The sequence below is a fragment of the Colobus angolensis genome, unplaced genomic scaffold (assembly GCF_000951035.1).
Source record: "Colobus angolensis palliatus isolate OR3802 unplaced genomic scaffold, Cang.pa_1.0 Scaffold54, whole genome shotgun sequence".
Classification (NCBI taxonomy): Eukaryota; Metazoa; Chordata; class Mammalia; order Primates; family Cercopithecidae; genus Colobus; species Colobus angolensis.
The window spans coordinates 845,100-863,534 of NW_012118932.1; the positions used below are offsets into that span (position 1 = coordinate 845,100).

General features: G+C 56.9%; 1 protein-coding gene across 1 annotated transcript in view; it reads right to left on the reverse strand.

The window, feature by feature from the left end:
* Positions 1 to 16,310: 16,310 nt before the first annotated feature.
* Positions 16,311 to 18,435, reverse strand: part of ZDHHC19 (zinc finger, DHHC-type containing 19) — a 13,427-nt gene continuing 11,302 nt past the window's right edge. Inside the window, 4 exon segments of the mRNA XM_011961250.1 lie at positions 16,311 to 16,325; positions 16,420 to 16,497; positions 16,500 to 16,611; positions 16,926 to 17,011. Coding sequence (XP_011816640.1) covers positions 16,311 to 16,325; positions 16,420 to 16,497; positions 16,500 to 16,611; positions 16,926 to 17,011 — 291 coding nt within the window.

Here is an 18,435-nt window from a genome sequence, read left to right on the forward strand (position 1 = left end):
GCACTCCAGCCTGGGCGACAGAGTGAGACTCCGCCTTAAAAAAAAAAAAAAAACAAACTTTATGGTTAGCAATAGAACAAAGGCAGGCAGAGGGACAGGACAGAACAATGTGTCATTCCAAAGGTGAAAACCACACCCTGTGTGTTCTAAAAGAGGCCCCGGGACAAGCACCTGCTAGGAAGGTCGTGCATTCGCTGCAGTGTGTGTGTGTGGTTGTGGTGAGGACTGTGTCGGTCTGAGCGGGTGTGTGTGGTTGTGGAGTTTACAGCTTTCCTTTGACTCACATCCTTCTTACCTATCACCAGCTTCCATGTTAGAGGCCTGCAACAGGAGACCAGTTCCAGGCCAAACTGTGCTTAAAAGAACCTCAGCCTGTGAACAAATGTTACTCCTCCTCCACACGCGAGGTCCCTGTGGCAGCCCAGCCTGCCAGGCCTCTGCAGACATGAGTTGACCTGGTTCTCCTTCTTGCCGTCCCTCACCTGCCAATTCCCAGTCTCGTTATCTGCCCTGCCACAGGCCTGTGGCCAGTCTGATGCAACCGTTTCTGGTCCGAGGGTACGCCCCTGCCTGGCACAGCTCAGCAGCGGAGAAGAGGACTGAACCGTTAGCCCAGGGCTCCATGGCACCCTGGCTCAGTGGTCCCGGAAGACTCCTTTTTCCAAGTCTACCAGCCACGGAAGATCAGTCATCACCATTGATCAGCGTCTCCACTCCCTCGCTGAGTGACTTTGTGCGACTCCCCTCACCTCTCTGAGCCTGTTTCTGTCTCTGTAAGATGAGACAGTAAGACCTGCACTCAGAGGACTGTTGTGAGCGTTGGATGGAAAACAGCATTTCCCCAACTCAAGGCATCCCATTCCCCGTCACAATTCTTCCCACGCCTGCATGCCACCTGCGTGGCTTTTCACTTGGTGTTTGTCACCAAACCAGCTTTAAATCATCTCACTTTATAAACAAGTACTTCACTGAAGAGCCCAGAGCATCTGTGATAGATCCAACACGCAGCCTTTCTTGTTCCTTTTAGTGGATCCATTCGAAACGCTCCAGTCTCCTGGCCGGGCACAGTGGCTCAGGCCTGTAATCCCAGCACTTTGGGAGGCTGAGGCGGGCGGATCACGAGGTCAGGAGTTCAAGACCATCCTGGCCAACATGGTGAAACCCCATCTCTACTAAAAATACAAAAATTAGCCAGGCCTGGTGGCGTGTGCCTGTAGTCCCAGCTACTCAGGAGGCTGAGGCAGGAGAATGGCTTGAACCCAGGAGGCGGAGGTTGCAGTGAGCTGAGATTGTACCACCGCACTCCAGCCTGGGCGACAGAGTGAGACACCACCAAAAACTAAGCAAAACAAAAATCTCCTGTCTCCAGGGCTGTGCACAATGGTTCACGCCTGTAATTCCAGCACTTTGGGAGGCCAATGTGGAAGGATTGCTTGAGGCCAGGAGTTCAAGACCTGTCTGGGCAACATGACAAAACCCCCCTCTCTACAAAAAAATGAAGATTAAACAAACCAGCTGGGCATGCTGGTGCACCTGTAGTCCTAGTTGCTCTGGAGGCTGAGACAGGAGGATGGCTTGAGCCTGGGAGGTCAAGGCTGCAGTGAGCCACGGTCTCTCCTTCACATTCCATCCTGGAAGTAAGCCCTTCATCTCTAAAATCATCATCATCATCATAAAATAAATAAATAAACAAACTGTCTTCAAATCCTTCCATTCTTGTCCAGGCCTCTTTTGAGTTAGCGCTACTTTTTCCTAACACTCATTAAATAAATGCTTAACTGTGAAAACAGAAAGTCCTCTGGGCGGGGGTTGTGGGGGCTGCCAGGCCGTGGCCAGAGGCTCTAATGCACTGGAGACCCAGCACAGCGGAGGGCAGCCCTGCTCCTGTCCACGGTGCGCGGTGACTGCAGGCCACGGGAAACGCCCCTCCCAGGGAGTCACCAGCCACCCAGGAAGCCAGGATCAGGGCCCTCCACCCCCAGAGTCCGGGAGACAAAAGGAGGGACACCAGGGACAAGCAACCCAAGGACCCAAGGCAAAGTGGCATCAGCTCACCCAGGAGTCCCACCTTCATGCCACTGTCACAGCACTCACCTGCTGCCCGCCGGCGCCTGAGACCAGAGTGCCGGGGAGGCTGGCTCCAGGCGAAGGAGGCGAGGGCAGATTCGTTTCTTACTGCAGCTGTAGCCTCTAGAGCTGGGTGGGCAGGCAGGGCCCGGCTCCATGAGCTCAGAGCTGACTCTCTACAAAGATTCCAGGACGTGGGGGCTGGAGATGTCTCTCTTCAAACACAGATTAATCCAGAGGAGGATGGGGCCTATGTTTAATACCTTGTACTCTGCGTCTTCAGCATAGAAAGCCCTTCCCACTCCCTGCTCAGTATCTCCCAGCCCTCCTAGGAGGCAGGCGGGGCAACTCCAGGAGAGTCACCCTGGTTCACAGATGAGGAAACCGGGGTTTCAAGCCGGAGCCGTGACTGCCCAGCACAGAACGGGGTGCGGGCCAGTGAGGGGGTTTTAGGAGCACCTCTCGTGCACTGCCGCAGCCTCATACCTTACCCCGCTTCATCCCTGGGACATCCTGTGAGCTGCAGACCACCGGCCAGGTGAACAAGGTGAAGAACTCGACCCAAGATGTAGCTGATTGGAATTTGTTAAGAATTAAGGCCGGGTGCGGCGGCTCACACCTGTAATCCCAGCACTGTGAGAGGCTGAGGCGGACGGGTCACCTGAGGTCAGGAGTTTGAGTTCAGCCTGGCCAACATAGAGAACCCCGTCTCTACTAAAATACAAGAAATTAGCCAGACGTGGAGGCGGGCGCCTGTAATTCCAGCTTCTCAGGAGGCTGAGGCAGGAGAATCACTTGAACCCGGGAGGTGGATGTTGCAGTGAGCCGAGATCGTGCCACTGTGCTCCAGCCTGGGCAACAAAGAGAGACTCTGTCTCAAAAAAATAAAATAAATAAAAAAATTATGGCAGCCCCAACTTCCAACTAAGTCATATTCCAAGATATGATCCAAACACATTTTCCCACTGCAACAGTGTTATTTTATTTAGATGTTGGGGCTTGTCCATCAAGGGCCAGTTAACCCGCAACACACCAGGATTTCTGAACAAACGTAATGAACATCTGACAAATATTATTACAACACCAATGGTCGAAATAGAAAAGCAAGAGCATTTGATAAGAAATTCCTTTTTTTTTTTTTTTTTTTTTTTTTTTTTGAGACAGAGTCTTGCTCTGTCGCCAGGCTGCAGTGCAGTGGTACGATCTCGGCTCAAGTGATTCTCCTGCCTCAGCCTCTCCAGTAGCTGGGACTACAAGCACCTGCCACCACGCCCGGCTAATATTTGTAATTTTAGCAGAGATGGGGTTTCACCATGTTGACCACGCTGGTCTCGAGCTCCTGGCCTTAAATTATCTGCCCGCCTTGGTCTCCCAAAGTGCTGAGATTACAGGTGTGAGCCACTGCACCCAGCCAACTTTTTATTTAATATCTTGAATACCTGTCTGAAAATCTGAGACCAGATGGAAGGACGGACAGAATTTCCCGTGCTCTCCTTTTCCGGAATTTAAAGAAGAAAAAAGAGGGGAGGCATCGCCCAGTTGGGACCAGGCTGGGGGAAAAAAAAAATTTGCTGACAAAATAGGGAAGCTGTGAAAGAAAAAAGCAGGTCACTGGCAACTAGCTCAGTAGCTGGAAATCCCCTTGGTCCTCGGGAGAGACGATGAGCTCCATCTGGCTGCTTCCAACTCCGATGCAGAGAGAGCTCGTTCCCACCCCGCATCGGTCTCCGTGTCCTTCTCCTCGCTGAGCCTCACCTCCTCCCCCTGACACAGAGGTGAACATCACCTCCTTCTCCTCACTGAGCCTCACCTCTTCTGCCTGCCACAGACATGTCACCTCCTTCTCCTCGCTGAGCCTCATCTCCTCCTCCTGACACAGAGGCATCACCTCCTTCTCCTCGCTGAGCCTCACCTCCTCCGCCTGCCACAGAGGCATCACCTCCTTCTCCTGTCTGAGCCTCACCCCCTCCCCCTGCCACAGACACATCACCTCCTTCTCTTCGCTGAGCCTCACCTCCTCCCCCTGACACAGAGGCATCACCTCCTTCTCCTCGCTAAGCCTCACCTCCTCCGCCTGCCACAGAGGCATCACCTCCTTCTCCCCGCTGAGCCTCACCTCCTCCCCCTGCCACAGACGCATCACCTCCTTCTCCTCGCTGGGCCTCACCTCCTCCCCCTGCCACAGACACATCACCTCCTTCTCCCCGCTGAGCCTCACCTCCTCCTCCTGCCACAGACACATCACCTCCTTCTCCCCGCTGAGCCTCACCTCCTCCTCCTGCCACAGACGCATCACCTCCTTCTCCCCGCTGAGCCTCACCTCCTCCGCCTGCCACAGAGGTGAACATCACCTCCTTCTCCTCACTAAGCCTCACCTCCTCTGCCTGTCACAGACATGTCACCTCCTTCTCCTCGCTGAGCCTCATCTCCTCCTGCCACAGAGGCAACACCTTCTTCTCCTTGCTGAGCCTCACCTCCTCCTCCTGCCACAGAGGCATCACCTCCTTCTCCTGTCTGAGCCTCACCCCCTCCTCCTGCCACAGACACATCACCTCCTTCTCTTCGCTGAGCCTCACCTCCTCCCCCTGACACAGAGGCATCACCTCCTTCTCCTCGCTAAGCCTCACCTCCTCCGCCTGCCACAGAGGCATCACCTCCTTCTCCCCGCTGAGCCTCACCTCCTCCCCCTGCCACAGACGCATCACCTCCTTCTCCTCGCTGGGCCTCACCTCCTCCCCCTGCCACAGACACATCACCTCCTTCTCCCCGCTGAGCCTCACCTCCTCCTCCTGCCACAGAGGCATCACCTCCTTCTCCCCGCTGAGCCTCACCTCCTCCTCCTGCCACAGAGGCATCACCTCCTTCTCCCCGCTGAGCCTCACCTCCTCCGCCTGCCACAGAGGCATCACCTCCTTCTCCCCGCTGAGCCTCACCTCCTCCGCCTGCCACAGAGGCGGGCATCCTGCCTCCTGCCCAGGGACGTGGTGGGGAATGAATGTCACCTAAGTAACAACTCACAAGCACAGTGTCTGGCTTTGGGGCGTAGGGGCGGGGCACAGGTAATCAATACATGCCACCTCCTGCCTGACGGCTTCCCTCTTCCCTGATGAAGGCCTCCAGGACACAGGGCTCTGTTCCTGGTCACGAGGCTGCAGCTGAAGGCGGAGGGGGCCTCTCAGATTCAAAGTAGGGCAGAGATGCGAGGCGTCATTCTAATTTGAGATCAGAGTCTGACAGCCGGGCAGGCGGCAGGCGGCCGCTTCCTCCCCTCCATGGAGCCTGCCAGGAGAGGGTCGTGTTGAGGGCGTGACTGGCAAGGCCCGCAGCGGGATGGGCAGCCCCCCCACCACGCCCGTGCAGCTCTGCGTAAACCCCGAGTCCTGAATATCCTCGTGTAACTCAGATCTGGAAAGAGTCCTAGATCTTCTGGTTCCACGCTTTCATTTCACAGATAAGGAAACAGGCCCAGAGAGGAAAAGGCTTTTCGTAGTCACTTGGCGAGGCAGGGAAGCTGGGCTGAGAATGCAGGTGCCACCCAGACCCACCGCCGGGATCCCCGACGGGAACACGCTCGTTCCGTCACCATGAGCATTTGATGAATTTGCCTCTAGTCTTTTAAAAATACATATGTATAATTTTATTTTAAATTTTTTAATTTTTTCTTTTTTTGGAACAGGGTCTCACTGTGTCAGCCAGGCTGGAGTGCAGCGGCATGATCTCAGCTCACTGCAACCTCCGCCTCCTGGGCTCAAGCGATTCTCCCGCCTCAGCCTCGCAAGTAGCTATGACTACTCCTGGCAGGTATGTGCCACTGTACTCCGATGATACGATTTTTTGTAGAGATGGGGACTTGCTCACAACAAAGCCCAGGTTGCTGTAAAATTACTGAGCTCCAGTGATCCTCCCACCTCAGCCTCCCAAAGAGCTGGGATTGCAGGTGTGAGCTGCTGCACCCAGCCTACATGTAATTTTATTTTATTTTATTATTTTATTTTTTCATTTTATTTTCGAGACAGGGTTTCGCTCTGTTGTCCAGGCTGGAGTGCAGTGGCGAAATTAAAGCTCACTGCAGCCTCTGCTTCCTGGGCTCCAGTGATCCTCCCCTCTCAGCCTCCTGAATAGCTGGGATTATAGGTGTGCAACGCCGTGCCTGGCTAGTTTTTGTCTATTTTTTTGTAGAGGTAGGGTAAGCCACTATGTTGCCCAGGCAGGTCTCAAACTCCTGGACTCAAGTAATCCTTTCACCTCGGCTTCCCAAAGTGCTGGGATCACAGGTGTGAGCCATTGTGCCTGGCTATAATTTTAAATTAATACCTAATTATACTATGCAGGAATACATTCTCTTTAAAAACTTATTTCCTTGCCTCCTGAATACGGTGTGGCTACTCAGTGTTTGTTGAATGTGTGAACAGGTGAATTCTTATTTCTATCATCCTGTTCAGGCCCCAATCTTATGACCAGCTCCTCCTGGATGACAGCACCTCTCAACGCCCCCTCCCGCGACCGTCCTTCCCCAACCCCTTCTACCAGGGCCACTGGATCAGGGCACCAGGCGCAAGGAGACCGACGAGGCTGCTTGAGGACCCCTCTAATTCCTGCCCCACTCTTGGTTGGGGCTAGCTTTGGGGCACCCTTTGGATTTTTTTTTTTTTTTTTTTTTCCAGACAGAGTCTCACTCTGTCACCCAGGCTGGAATGCAGTAGCACAATTTTGGCTCAACCTCTGCCTCCTGGGTTCAAGCGAGCCTCAGCCTCCCAAGTAACTGGGACTACAGGCACGTGCCATCACGCCCAGCTAATTTTTGTATTTTTAGAAGAGACAGGGTTTCACCATGTTGGCCAGGCTGGTCTCGAACTCCTGACCTCAAGTGATCCGCCCACCTCTGCCTCCCAAAGTGCTAAGATTACAGGCGTGAGCCACCACACCCGGCCCCTTTGGACTTTTCTATCCCAGCCCCAAGCTTGGGATGAGTCTGAGGCACCCAGATACCCTCCCATGAACCCACACCATGCTCAACCACCTGCACACAACCAGGTGTTCCTCTTACTCCGTGGCTCCTCTCACGTTTGCTTCCTCTCTCCCGGTACTGGGACGTGGAAAGACCTTAAACGCCCGGGAGATCCCAGGGAGTAATTCAATCCTAGAAAATGAAGCACAAAACCTGGGCTCCTAGGAGGACCAGAGGGCCTGGAGATGGAGGCTGGGCAGGCCCAGCACTGCCGAAGCCAAGGGAATGAGTGACTTCTCCAAGAGCAGGCTGAGTCCTGCTGAACCTCACTGGTCCCCTAGTAGCAGGAGCTTGAGGACCAAGGATGGGACCTGGAACCTCATTGGTCACATAGTAGCAGGAGCTTGAGGACCAAGATGGGACCTGAAAGATTCATGGTAGGGGTGAGGGGAAGAGCAGCCGAGAGTCAGGAGTGTCAGAGGCGTGTCGGATCCCTTGGCAGGGCACGGTGGCTCACGCCTGTAAATCCCAGCACTTTGGGAGGCCAAGGCAGGCGGATCACCTGAGGTCAGCCGTTCAAGACAGCCTGTCTCTACTAAAAATACAAAAATTAGCCAGGCGTGGTGGTGGGTGCCTGAAGTCCCAGCTACTCAGGAGGCTGAGGCAGGAGAATCTCTTGAACCCGGGAGGCGGAGGCTGCAGTGAGCCGAGATCGCACCATTGCACTCCAGCCTGGGTGACAGAGCGAGACTCTGTCTCAAAAAACAGCAACAACAACGACAACAAAAGAACTATGTCTGATTCCTGAGGCCGAGAGTAAAAGAGGTTTCCAGAAAGATGGTGTGGCCAGCAGTGCCAGGTACAGCTGGTATAAAGGAAACGTGGCCTTCTTTTCTCCTTGACGTGGCTGTGCACAAACCCTCCCCGGGACCACGCTCGGGGCTGGGCCACGACCAGGGGCCCTCAGGCTAGATCTGGTGCCGGGGAGACCTGCTGCTGAGGCTGGACAGGTGAGCCTGGAAGGGCGTGGACCCTCCACCAAACCCCAGGGACAAGTGCCCCAGACCCCACTGAGCAGAAACAGGGTGGGACGGAAACCAAACAAACGGCTCCTTTAAAGCCACCTGAAATCCATGTTTTCGGAATGTTTGGTTTTCGGCTTCTCTTTCCTGCAGCAGGATATTTAAAGAAAACAAATCTTTAAAGGCTTCTACTCCAAAGCAAAGAGCGCCGTGTGTGCCTACTTCTGGTCTCTGCTTCAGGAACAACCCCCCTTTACTCTCTGGCCTGGATTGTACCCAAGGCAGCCAGAGCCTCCTGGCCAAGCTGGGCCAGCAGCCCAGGCCCCCGCCAAAGGCTCAGAGTGAGCCGGGCACCACCAGGCCTTGAGGCCTTCCAGAGGCTTCTACTCCAGGGCACACTGAGGCCAGGGACTGTGGGTGGCTAACAGACTATGCTGCCAGCTGGGAGCAGAGGGGGCCCATCTCTGCGCCAAACCCAAGTCTGGCCAGCTCTTTCCCCTGGGGGTGGATACTTGGTGGGGAAGAGAAGGAGCTGGGAAGGTCACCCAACAAAGGCGGGCCGTGCCGTCCGCCTGGGAGTCAGAACGAGGGGCCCATCCTCAGCCTTGACCATTTCCCAATGCTCTATTTTATTTAATTTTTTATTTTATTATATAGAGACAGGGACTCAATATATTGCCCAGGCTACTCTCAAACTCCTGGACTCACGTGATCCACTCGCCTCAGCCTCCCAAAGTGCTGAGATTACAGGCATGAGCCACCACAGCCGACCCCCAAATAATCTACATTCAGAGCCTGCAAAAGAGTCGGGGCCCAAGGAGAGAAAATGGAGACAGAAGAGAAAGGGAATGACTCCCTCCAGGTCCCCACGCCTGAGTCAGACCCTCTCACTGTTTCCTTTACAACCACCGCACACCCACCTGGTCCTGGCCTGAGGAAAGGAACACAAGTCCATGAAGGTTTTCCCTTCTCTCTCTTTTTTTTTTTTCTTCTTCGTCTTTTTCTGTCGCCCAGGCTGGAGTGCAATGAAGCGATCTCAGCTCACTGCAACCTCAAGCGATTCTCCCACCTCAGCCTCTGGGATTACAGGCCTGCACCACCTCGCCCGGCTAACTTTTGTATTTTTAGTAGAGATGGGGTTTTGCCATGTTGGCCAGGCTGGTCTTGAACTCCTGACCTCAGGTGATCCACCCGCCTCAGCCTCCCACAGTGCTGGGATGACAGGCGTGAGCCACGGCGCTGGCCCATCATGTACCTTCTGATCCTGCAAGCGCACTGTGAGGTAGGCCCGGCATGGAGTTTAGTTTCAGCTTTGCACTCAGATCAGAGCGGCTCTGAGAGGTCAGGCAGGGCCTCATCCAGGGCCACACATTCAGCTGGCAGCAGAGCCACCTGTCACCCAGCTCTCCGGGTGCCCGGCCTGTGCTCCCTACACAGCCACTTACTGCCCTGCCAGGAAAAGGCAGGCAGGAGGATCTTTCCACTCCCGTCAGGGGCTGAAGAACAGGCGTCTAGGAGCTAAATTTGGCTGGACTCTCCCAGCCCAGACAGCCCAGAGCCCTGCCCAGGGGCCAGTGCTTTCACTTGCTGACCTCATGCCTCCACCACTACTCGGGACAGATGAGGTTCAGCACGACTCAGGTTCAGTCAAAGGATACTAATGTGCCATGGAATAAATCCTGCCTGGCGCCCTGTTCACCTCAGGACTTGTCCTCAGACCAGGGACCTTCCTCCCTGGTCACTCAGTCAAGGAATCGCAGGAGATCAGTGCGAGAGTAGCCCTGAACAGTGCGGGCGCGGTGGCTCACGCCTGTAATCCCAGCACTTTGGGAGGCCGAGGCGGGCGGATCACGAGGTCAGGAGATTGAGACCATCCTGGCTAACACGGAGAAACCCCGTCTCCACTAAAAATACAAAAAATTAGCCGGGTGCGGTGGGGGGGCCTGTAGTCCCAGCTACTCGGGAGGCTGAGGCAGGAGAATCGCTTGAACCTGGGAGGCGGAAGTTACAGTGAGCTGAGACTGCGCCACTGCACTCCAGCCTGGGCGACAGAGCGAGACCCTGTCTCAAAAAAAAAAAAGTAGCCCTGAAGGTCCTCCAGCACACCTGGTCTTTGCAGGCCCGAGACACCCACAAGAGTAAAGGCAGTGCCTCATTCAGGAGGCTGAGGACTAAGCGAGCAAATGCAGGCCAAGCGCTTCCCCAGGCCTGGACCTGCGGTAGCACTCACCTGTGTCCTCAGTGTCCTCATTGCTACACTGGAGCCCGATCGCTGGGCCTTTAGGAGGAGGGACGTGCCCTTCCTGTTGACAAGCCAGGCCTCTGACCCAGCTGTCTCCTCTCCGTGGGGCGGCAGGAAGGGCCCAGGACTCAGGCAGCAGATCAGGGACCCCTGGCCTGGCCCCTGCTCAGCTGTGTGATCCCGGGGAAGCCCCGCCTTGCGTCCCCCACCGCCTTGGTTTTCTTCTCACTGAGAAGTAGAGGAGGTGGCGGCTATTCAGCAGGGCCCCTTCCACTTTGGGAATCCCCAGTTTCAGCAGCAGAACTTCCCCGAGCAGAAAGCCGCTGGGAATGTGGGTGCACGGGTGGGAGGTGGAAGCCCAGGGAGAGGCAGACACGGATGCCCTGTGCAGGCCCTGCCTCCAGCCTGGCGGACAGTTCCCTGGGCTTCCATACCTGGACCAGGGCCTTCCAGAACCGCAGCTAGTACATGAAAGCTGTCAGACAGTTGACTCTGTGTTCCCGGAAGCTGTGGTTCAGGAAAAGTGGAAGGGAGAGAGGGAGGGAGAGAGCAGTCGACGGAGAGCAGAAGAGTGTGTGATGAGAAGGAAAGACAGGAGGAGGAGGAGCAGGGGGAAGGGAGGACACAGCCTGGAACGGTGAGAAGAGGTGAGGCAGAGGCCCACGTGGAGAGGCAGAGCCTGGGACGCTGCCTGCCAGGGAGGTCAGGGAGGAGTAGGGAGGGCGGAGGCAGGCCACCCTGGAACAGAGCTCGGAACCACCATTGCTTCTGACTTCCTTCAGCCTGAAACGCTGCCTGGCCACAAAGCAGAAGCCGCAGCTGCTTTCTTAACAGGAGGCAGAGCCGTTGTTGGGTGATCTTCTTCCCATTCCCTTGAAGAACCTCAGCCCACGCCCCCATCCCCTTTGGCCTGGAGACACCAGTGTTGGTGGATTTTCTGTAAAACAGTGGCAAAGACCTCGTGTCCGAAGCAGCACCCTTCACCTCTGTTGTCAGGGCCACAGGGGAACCCGCACCGAGCCGGGCAGGAGCCGGCGGCTGTTGTCATGGGAACTGGCATCCCAAGGCCTGGCCTGCCTCCTGCCTCCTGCCTCCTTTATGGTGCTGTGATGACTGCTCCGTCCGCGAAGCACCTGCCGTGTGGGGGGGTTTGTGCCAAGCTCTTTCCATGCACTGTGTGATCCATGTCACAACCACACGGTGAGATACGACGTGCGTGCGTGCGTGTGTGTGTGTGTGTGTGTGTTTTCTTCTAGATATTAATCTTACGTTACAGAGGTTGAAACCAGGCAGCCCACCTTCAGAGCCCTCGTCTTAACCATGACCCTGCATTGAAATAAAATGTGGAAACCGCCCACAGACATACACCGTGGTGGTTACAGGTCATAGGAGCTGCCCTCCTGCCTCTTGGAAGCAACGCGACCTTGGGAAGCGACGTGACCTTGGGAAGCGATGTGACCTTGGGAGAGTGGCGTGTTTGCTCTACGCTGGTTTCCTCACCTCAAGACCTAGAGTGACAACTTCACAGAGCAGTTGTGAGGATTAAAGGAGGCGGCCTGAACCACTGAGCACAGGCCCTGGCCTGGGCAGCGTTCGATTGAGGGTTTGTTAGCACAGGAGTTCTGGCAAGCCTTCAGCCCCCGGGCTGCTTCCCTCTAGCCATTCTTCTGCATGCTAAGAACTGAAGCGAAGGGGTTTGGACCCAGATGGAGCATGGGTGCCAGGCACTGTGCCCAGCTGCCCGTGAGGGCCAGCAAGGTGCCTATGTCCGGTGAGGTACTAGGATTCTGGGGCCTGGATTCTGTAGTGCGATGATCTCCCCTTCCCCCATCTGTCCCTGCCCTGCTCCACCCTCAGCCACCTTCAGGGTCCCCACCCAAGGGTCAGGGCAGAGCAGGGCAGGGCTGAGCGGGAGGCAGGGGGAGGGGGTCATTATCGCCGACAGCACAGGGCTGGAGAGAGTTAAACCTTCTTATCAGTTCCCTGGGCTTGTGCTGAAATGCCCGGCCCAGCCCAGCTCTGAGGCACAGGCTCTGGAGAGCAGGGCCCTGGGGTTGCCGGCCAAGCCTGTCTCCTCTGGAATGGCCCAGGACCAGGGATGGGGCAGCGGCCTGGGCACCAGAGAGTCACCAGACTGGCTGCACAGTGCGATCCCACGCAGCCACTTCCCTGTCTGGGCCCCAGAGTCCCTGTTTGTGAAACTGGGGGCTGGGGGCGGCTGGATGAGGCAGCCCGGGCCCCTTCCTCTCCTAGACAGTTGGGATCCTGTGACCCCTGGGAGGCGGCTGTGACTGTCCACCCTACAGACGAGGAAGCTGAGGCTGCACACAGGACAGTGACTTCTCCACAGCACACTAGCTGGGCACAGAGAGGAATGGCCGGGCTGAGCTCCACCCCACGTGCCCGCAAAGCCTGTGAGCTCCTGGAAGGCCCATGGAGGAAAGGCGTGGAGATGGGGGCGCTGCTCTGGGCACCCCATCCCAGGGTCTAACCCCTTTCTTCAGGTCCTAGGGGCCAGCTGGGGACCTCTCAGAGGGGCCCTAGACAGGCAGGCGCCTGGCAGCTTTGCAGGCCTGGGGGTCGCTCCTCGGCTCCGGCCCGTAGAAGGCAGAGACGGCAGGGCTTCCTGGGCGTGTGGACAGTAGGCCCCGTAACTGGGCTCTGATAACACCCCTCCCCTTATCAGTGGGTCAAGGACTGGGTGGGGCGCATCTGAGAATCAAGAGTACATTCCGCAGAAGGAAGGGGCGGAAGGAAAAGTGGGTGCAGCTGAACCGAGGCCTCCCAAAGGCAAAGAATCCCTGAGGGCCCCCTGGCTTAGGGGAGAGTGTCGAGCGGTGGGGAGTCAAAGGAAGGGACGGCCGAAGTCTCACTTAACCCTCCAGGAGCAAAGGGGCCTGATCTAAGCGACTTTCCTGAAGAAACCTTAGAAATCCCGGGCTGGGGCCGGGCGCGGGGGCTCACGCCGATATTCCCAGCCCTTTGGGAGGCTGAGGGGCCGATCTCTTGAGTCCTGGAGTTTGAGACCAGCCTGGCTGACATGGTGAAACTCTGTCTCTACTAGAAATACAGAAACGAGCCGGACACGGTGGTGCACACCTGTAATTCCAGCGACTCAGGAGGCTGAGGCACGAGAATCCACTGAATCCGGGAGGAGGAGGTTGCAGTGAGCCGAGACGGCACCGCTGCACTCCAGCCTGGGCGACAGGGCAAGACTCCATTTAAAAAAAAAAAAAAAAGGAACCCCAGGCTGGGAGGGACAGAGGGACCTAGGACCTGCATTTAGAGCAGGAGGCCGTTGCTCTCAGAGGCGTCATGGTCTCCTCTGACACTGTGAGGAAAATCATGTCTGCCCGGTGAGGAAACTGAGGCCCAGCGTGTGGGGGGATGTGGGGCGAGATGACTCACAGCTGGCTTAGGGCCTGGAAGGCTCTTGCCTGAGGCTGAGTGAGTCCCCTGCATACCTGGAGGCGAGGACCAGTAGGTACCATCCTGAACCAAGGGACAGGGCGGCAGAGGAAGGGCAGGGCCTCCCCAGATACCAGGCCTGGCCTTCTTGGCCCCTGTGGGCTGGGACTCCAGGCAGGCACCACTTCTTCAACCAGCCAGTTCCATAATTCACATCCCGGCCTTGGCCCAGGCTCCTGGACCCCCTCCTCCGTGGCCCAGGCCAGGCAGGTGGGTGAGGCTGGGCCTACAGGGAAGGGCCCGAAGCCTCCAGGGCTGGTTGTGGCAGGACCCAGTGGGCTGGAGATCTAGAGGGACGTCCTGCATCGCCAGCGGCCGCGAGGACAGGGGCTGGGCCAGCATCCCCTGAGAATGCGTCCACACCCCGCACACAGACACACACTCCTCCACGGTGCCTGGGGGTGCTCATCTGAACCCTTGGGGACATCCTTCCGTCCCCACCTTCCTCCACACCCTGGTTTCACCAGATACAAAGGTGGCAGGAAGTAAACAGTGTGGCAGAATCACTGGGACCCTTGATAAAAATTCCTACCCTCCTCCGACACGGAGAGGCTGAGCCAGGGGAGCCTGGAGAGGCCGAGCCAGGGGAGCCTGGCAGAAGGGACTTCCCTGAAGAAAGGGGCCCGGGTCAGTCTCGAAGGTGGTCCTTGGAGAAGCTCTGGGGGGCGTGTCAGCTGTGTGGTGGAGAAAATAATCACAATGATGCTGGCTGCACCCATTGTGTGCCTACTGTGTACCTGTGTTCCCGAAGTTTTGCACAAAACACCTCATTCTAGCCTCTGACAACCTTCCAGAAAGGCGACATTATTCCCAGTCCCACGGTCACATTCTGGCCGCTAGCAGAGCCACAGTTAGATGTGCCCCCCGGCCCCCCACCCCAGGGGCCTGAAGACGTGTGGGGCCTGGGACCACCCCAGGGACAGGACCAGAACCAGCTCCTGACTTCCCACCAGGAAAGAGGGACCAGGGTGAGACACAGCTGCAGGGAAGATGCAAGGCCGGGCTGTGGTGGAGAACACCCCCTACCCCTCCACTTCCCCAGGATGCCGCAGCCGGGAGGGGGGTTGCTCCCAGCCTCAGGGCCCCAGAAGCCATAGGGCCAGCCCCAACCCCACCCCGGAGGCTCCAGCCAGGCAGGGCTGAACCAGGCCAGTCTGGTGAATCCCTGGGCTGCGGGTGCCCCCTGCAGCCAGACAAAGGTGTGACCGGGCAGAGGCCAGGTCTTCCCCAGAGCTGGGCCAGTCGGCTGCTGCAATTATTGTTGCCTTTTTTTTTTTTTTTTTTTTTTGAGACAGAGTCTCACTCTGTCACCCAGACCGGAGTGCAATGGCGTGATCTCAGCTCACTGCAACCTCCACCTCCTGGGTTCAAGCGATTCTCCTGCCTCAGCCTCCTGAGTAGCTGAGACTACAGGTGCCCACCACCGCTCCTGGCTAATTTTTATATTTTTTACTAGAGATGGGGTTTCACTATGTTGGCCAGGCTGGTCTCGAACTCCTGACCTCAAGTGGCCTCTGCCTCCCAAAGTGCTGGGATTACAGGAGTGAGCCACCGCGCCTGGCCTGTTGTTGCCCAATTTTAAGGAGGAGAAAAATGTTAGGTATCTTGTCTAAGGTCACAGAGCCAGGTGGTGTCGGGTCCTGAACTCAGGCCTCCACAGATCAAGCTCCTCCATCCCGGAAGGTCTTTGTCCCGGCCCATTAGAGCCTCCTCCAAGCCCTCACCCAGGACAGACACGCGCAGCGTGACAGTTGTAAGAGGCAGGCAAGGGTATTTAATGGGCATTGAGGGTCTTGGCACTCCCGCCAGGGGAGTGGGCAAAGGGCAGGGCTCAGAAAGGCTTCCACTCAGCACTCAGGAAGTGGGAGGTAAGGAGGTGGGTTCGGGAGGTGGAATCAGGAGGTGGGTTCAGGAGGCGGGTACAGGAGGCGGAAGCAGGAGGTGGATTCAGGAGGCGGATTCAGGAGGTGGAGCTCAGGTGCTGGTGTTGTGGGCATCTCCGCGGGTGCACAGGGGCAAAAAGAAGGCCGAACCTCGCCTGGGGGATCCTGCAACAGCACGGCAGGCACTGGGCCCGTGTGGAGCTAAACACAGAACAAGGGCATGAGTGCCCTCACCAAGACCCCGCCCCACAGCTCGTGCCAGGTCTCCTGCCCCTGGAGGCAAAGGGAGTGGGCTGGCACAGCAGAATGTGCTGCAGAGGCCCCAGGGCACAGGGGTTGCCCAGCCCCACGGCAGCCTCCTGATCCTCCCCCTCCCACCTCCGTGTCTCATGGGGCTTCAAGTCCACATTTCCTTTCAATAAAAGAATCTCCCGCCACCCCCACCCCTTGGCCAAATTATAAACCACGAGACTCATCTCAGTCCTAAGAGTGACCGGCCCAAGGCCAATCAGCACTTGAGTGGAGTAGTCATCATTCATTTGTCTCTGTGACTCCAGGGACCCCTGGGTATATTCTAGAGGCCTGGGTCCTCCTTTCAACGCCCCTCCAGGGTAGAACCCTCCTCCCCCAAGCTTGGAGCGCTCCAGTCTCAGGGTCAGCCCAACCTCAGGGGCCTCCCCCTACACCCTCACAACCTGCAGACACCCCCTACCGACACGCACAGACACACACGCGCGCACACGCGCACACACGCACACACGCGCACACACGCGCGCACACGCTTCTTACCTCCTGGGGAGCTGCAGCCTCACCACACCCTGGAGGCCCTTCCCTGGTTTGTAGGTACCCGGAGGTTGGGGCTGGGGGCCAGGGCAGGCTGGGGGGTTGAGAGCAGAGGAGGACATTGGAGGGTGCAGGTTGGGCACAGATGTCCAGTCAGGCCTCACCATCCTCTGCAGCTGGACAGCTTCAGCCATGTACCTGGGGAGCAACAGGCCAGATGCAGGGGCCACTGCCCTCCGTGGTCTGGCTCCCCTGCCCGCCTCAGCTTAGGAAGCACGCAGCCCAGGGCTTGGCTCTGCAGGACGCAGCACCCCTCTACGCCATCATGGGGCAAGAACCCACAGAGCCAAGGAAGTAGGGAGGCCCCGGAGCTCCCAGCGCCCTGGAGAAAACGCCAGAGGAGCGGGCACTGTGAGTAAGGGCCTGGGAGCTGTGGGAAGGAGCCAGGGGGAACCCCCCTCTGCCCCACCCCCGGGGCCCACCAGTTGGGCCTCTGGTTTTTGCCAACTCACTTGGGTCCCAGTGGTGCACAAATTGTTAAATACCAGTTGCTGGCACAGCCCTGGTCGAAGGGGTTGTATCCGTGAAGGTGTCTGCACTGAAGGGGGATGGAGACCGGAAGAGGAGCTCAGAACCAGCAGGAATGGCTGGGCCATCGCCCAGTGGCCCTCCCTGAGCTGGTCAGCTGGCCAGCGCTCAGTCCAGGGCAGCAGCAAGCTGGAGGCCGGGAAAATGAGAGCACCCCCCGACCACCGCCCCATCCTCCTCCTCTTGGTCTCCACTGGCCACACGCACCCTCCTGCTACCTCCTTCCAGGTACTGAATGTCACTGTCTGGAAGGTCAGTTGAGTGAGGCCCAGTCATATTTCCCTAACCGTGATCACATGGCCCAGGAAAATCTGGGCTAAAAGCCTTGAACACACAATGCGGTAAAGGCCAAGGCCTCCCCTGGGCACTCTTGACCTCGACCAGGTTTTCTCCCTCCCCTCTCCCCTTCACCCACTCACTCTACCCATCAGCCTCACCCCTCCCGAACTCCCCCTCCTCCCCAGGGCAGGCTGGGCCTCACCTGACTTCAAAAGCCTTTGCTGTCACGTTTTGTCACTGAAAGTGGCCCAGCAGCGTCTCTGCCCACCACCAACTCCCCCGTGTCCCATGTCCCCCGTCCCTGCCGTAAGGGCTGAGATTTTCAACGCCGTCCTCCACCAAAGGAACCAGGACTCCATGCGAGGACAGCTGGCACTCACTCCAGACGGCTCCAGAACAGCTCACTGTCACCACTCACTGTCACCACAGGGCAACACGCATCCTGCACTATTTGAGATTCTGCCGACTTTAAGGTATTTAAAGCATGTAAAAGAAACGTATTGGCTGGGTGAGATGGCTCATGCCTGTAATCTCTGCACTTTGGGAGACCGAGACAGATGGATCACTTGAGGTCAGGAGTTTGAGACCAGCCTGGTCAACATGGTGAAACCCCATCTCTACTAAAAATACAAAAATTTAGCCAGGCGTGGTGGCGGACGCCTGTAATCCCAGCTACTGGGGAGGCTGAGGCAGGAGAATCGCTTGAACCCGGGAGGTGGAGTTTGCAGTGAGCCAAGATCATGCCACTACACTCCAGCCTGGGCAACAGAGCGACACTCCAGCTCAAAAAAAAAAAAAGAAACTGGTATTGTGTTAGTCATTTAGAAGATTTTGATTAAATTTACGGAATTTTGGCCACGTGTGGTAATTCACACCTGTAATCCCAGCGTTTTGGGAGGTGGAGAAGGGAGGATCTCCTGAGCCCAGGAGTTCAAGACCAACCTGAGCAACACAGTGAGACTTTCATCTCTAAAAAAATGAAAATAGTTAGGTGGCTGTGGCATTGTGCACCTCTAGTCACAGGTGCACTGGGAGCTGGGATGAGAGGGTCCCTCGAGCCTAGGAGTTCCAGGTTGCAATGAGCTGTGATTACGCCACTGCACTCCAGCCTGAATGGCAGAGTGGGACTCTGTCTCTAGGAAAACTAAAAATACA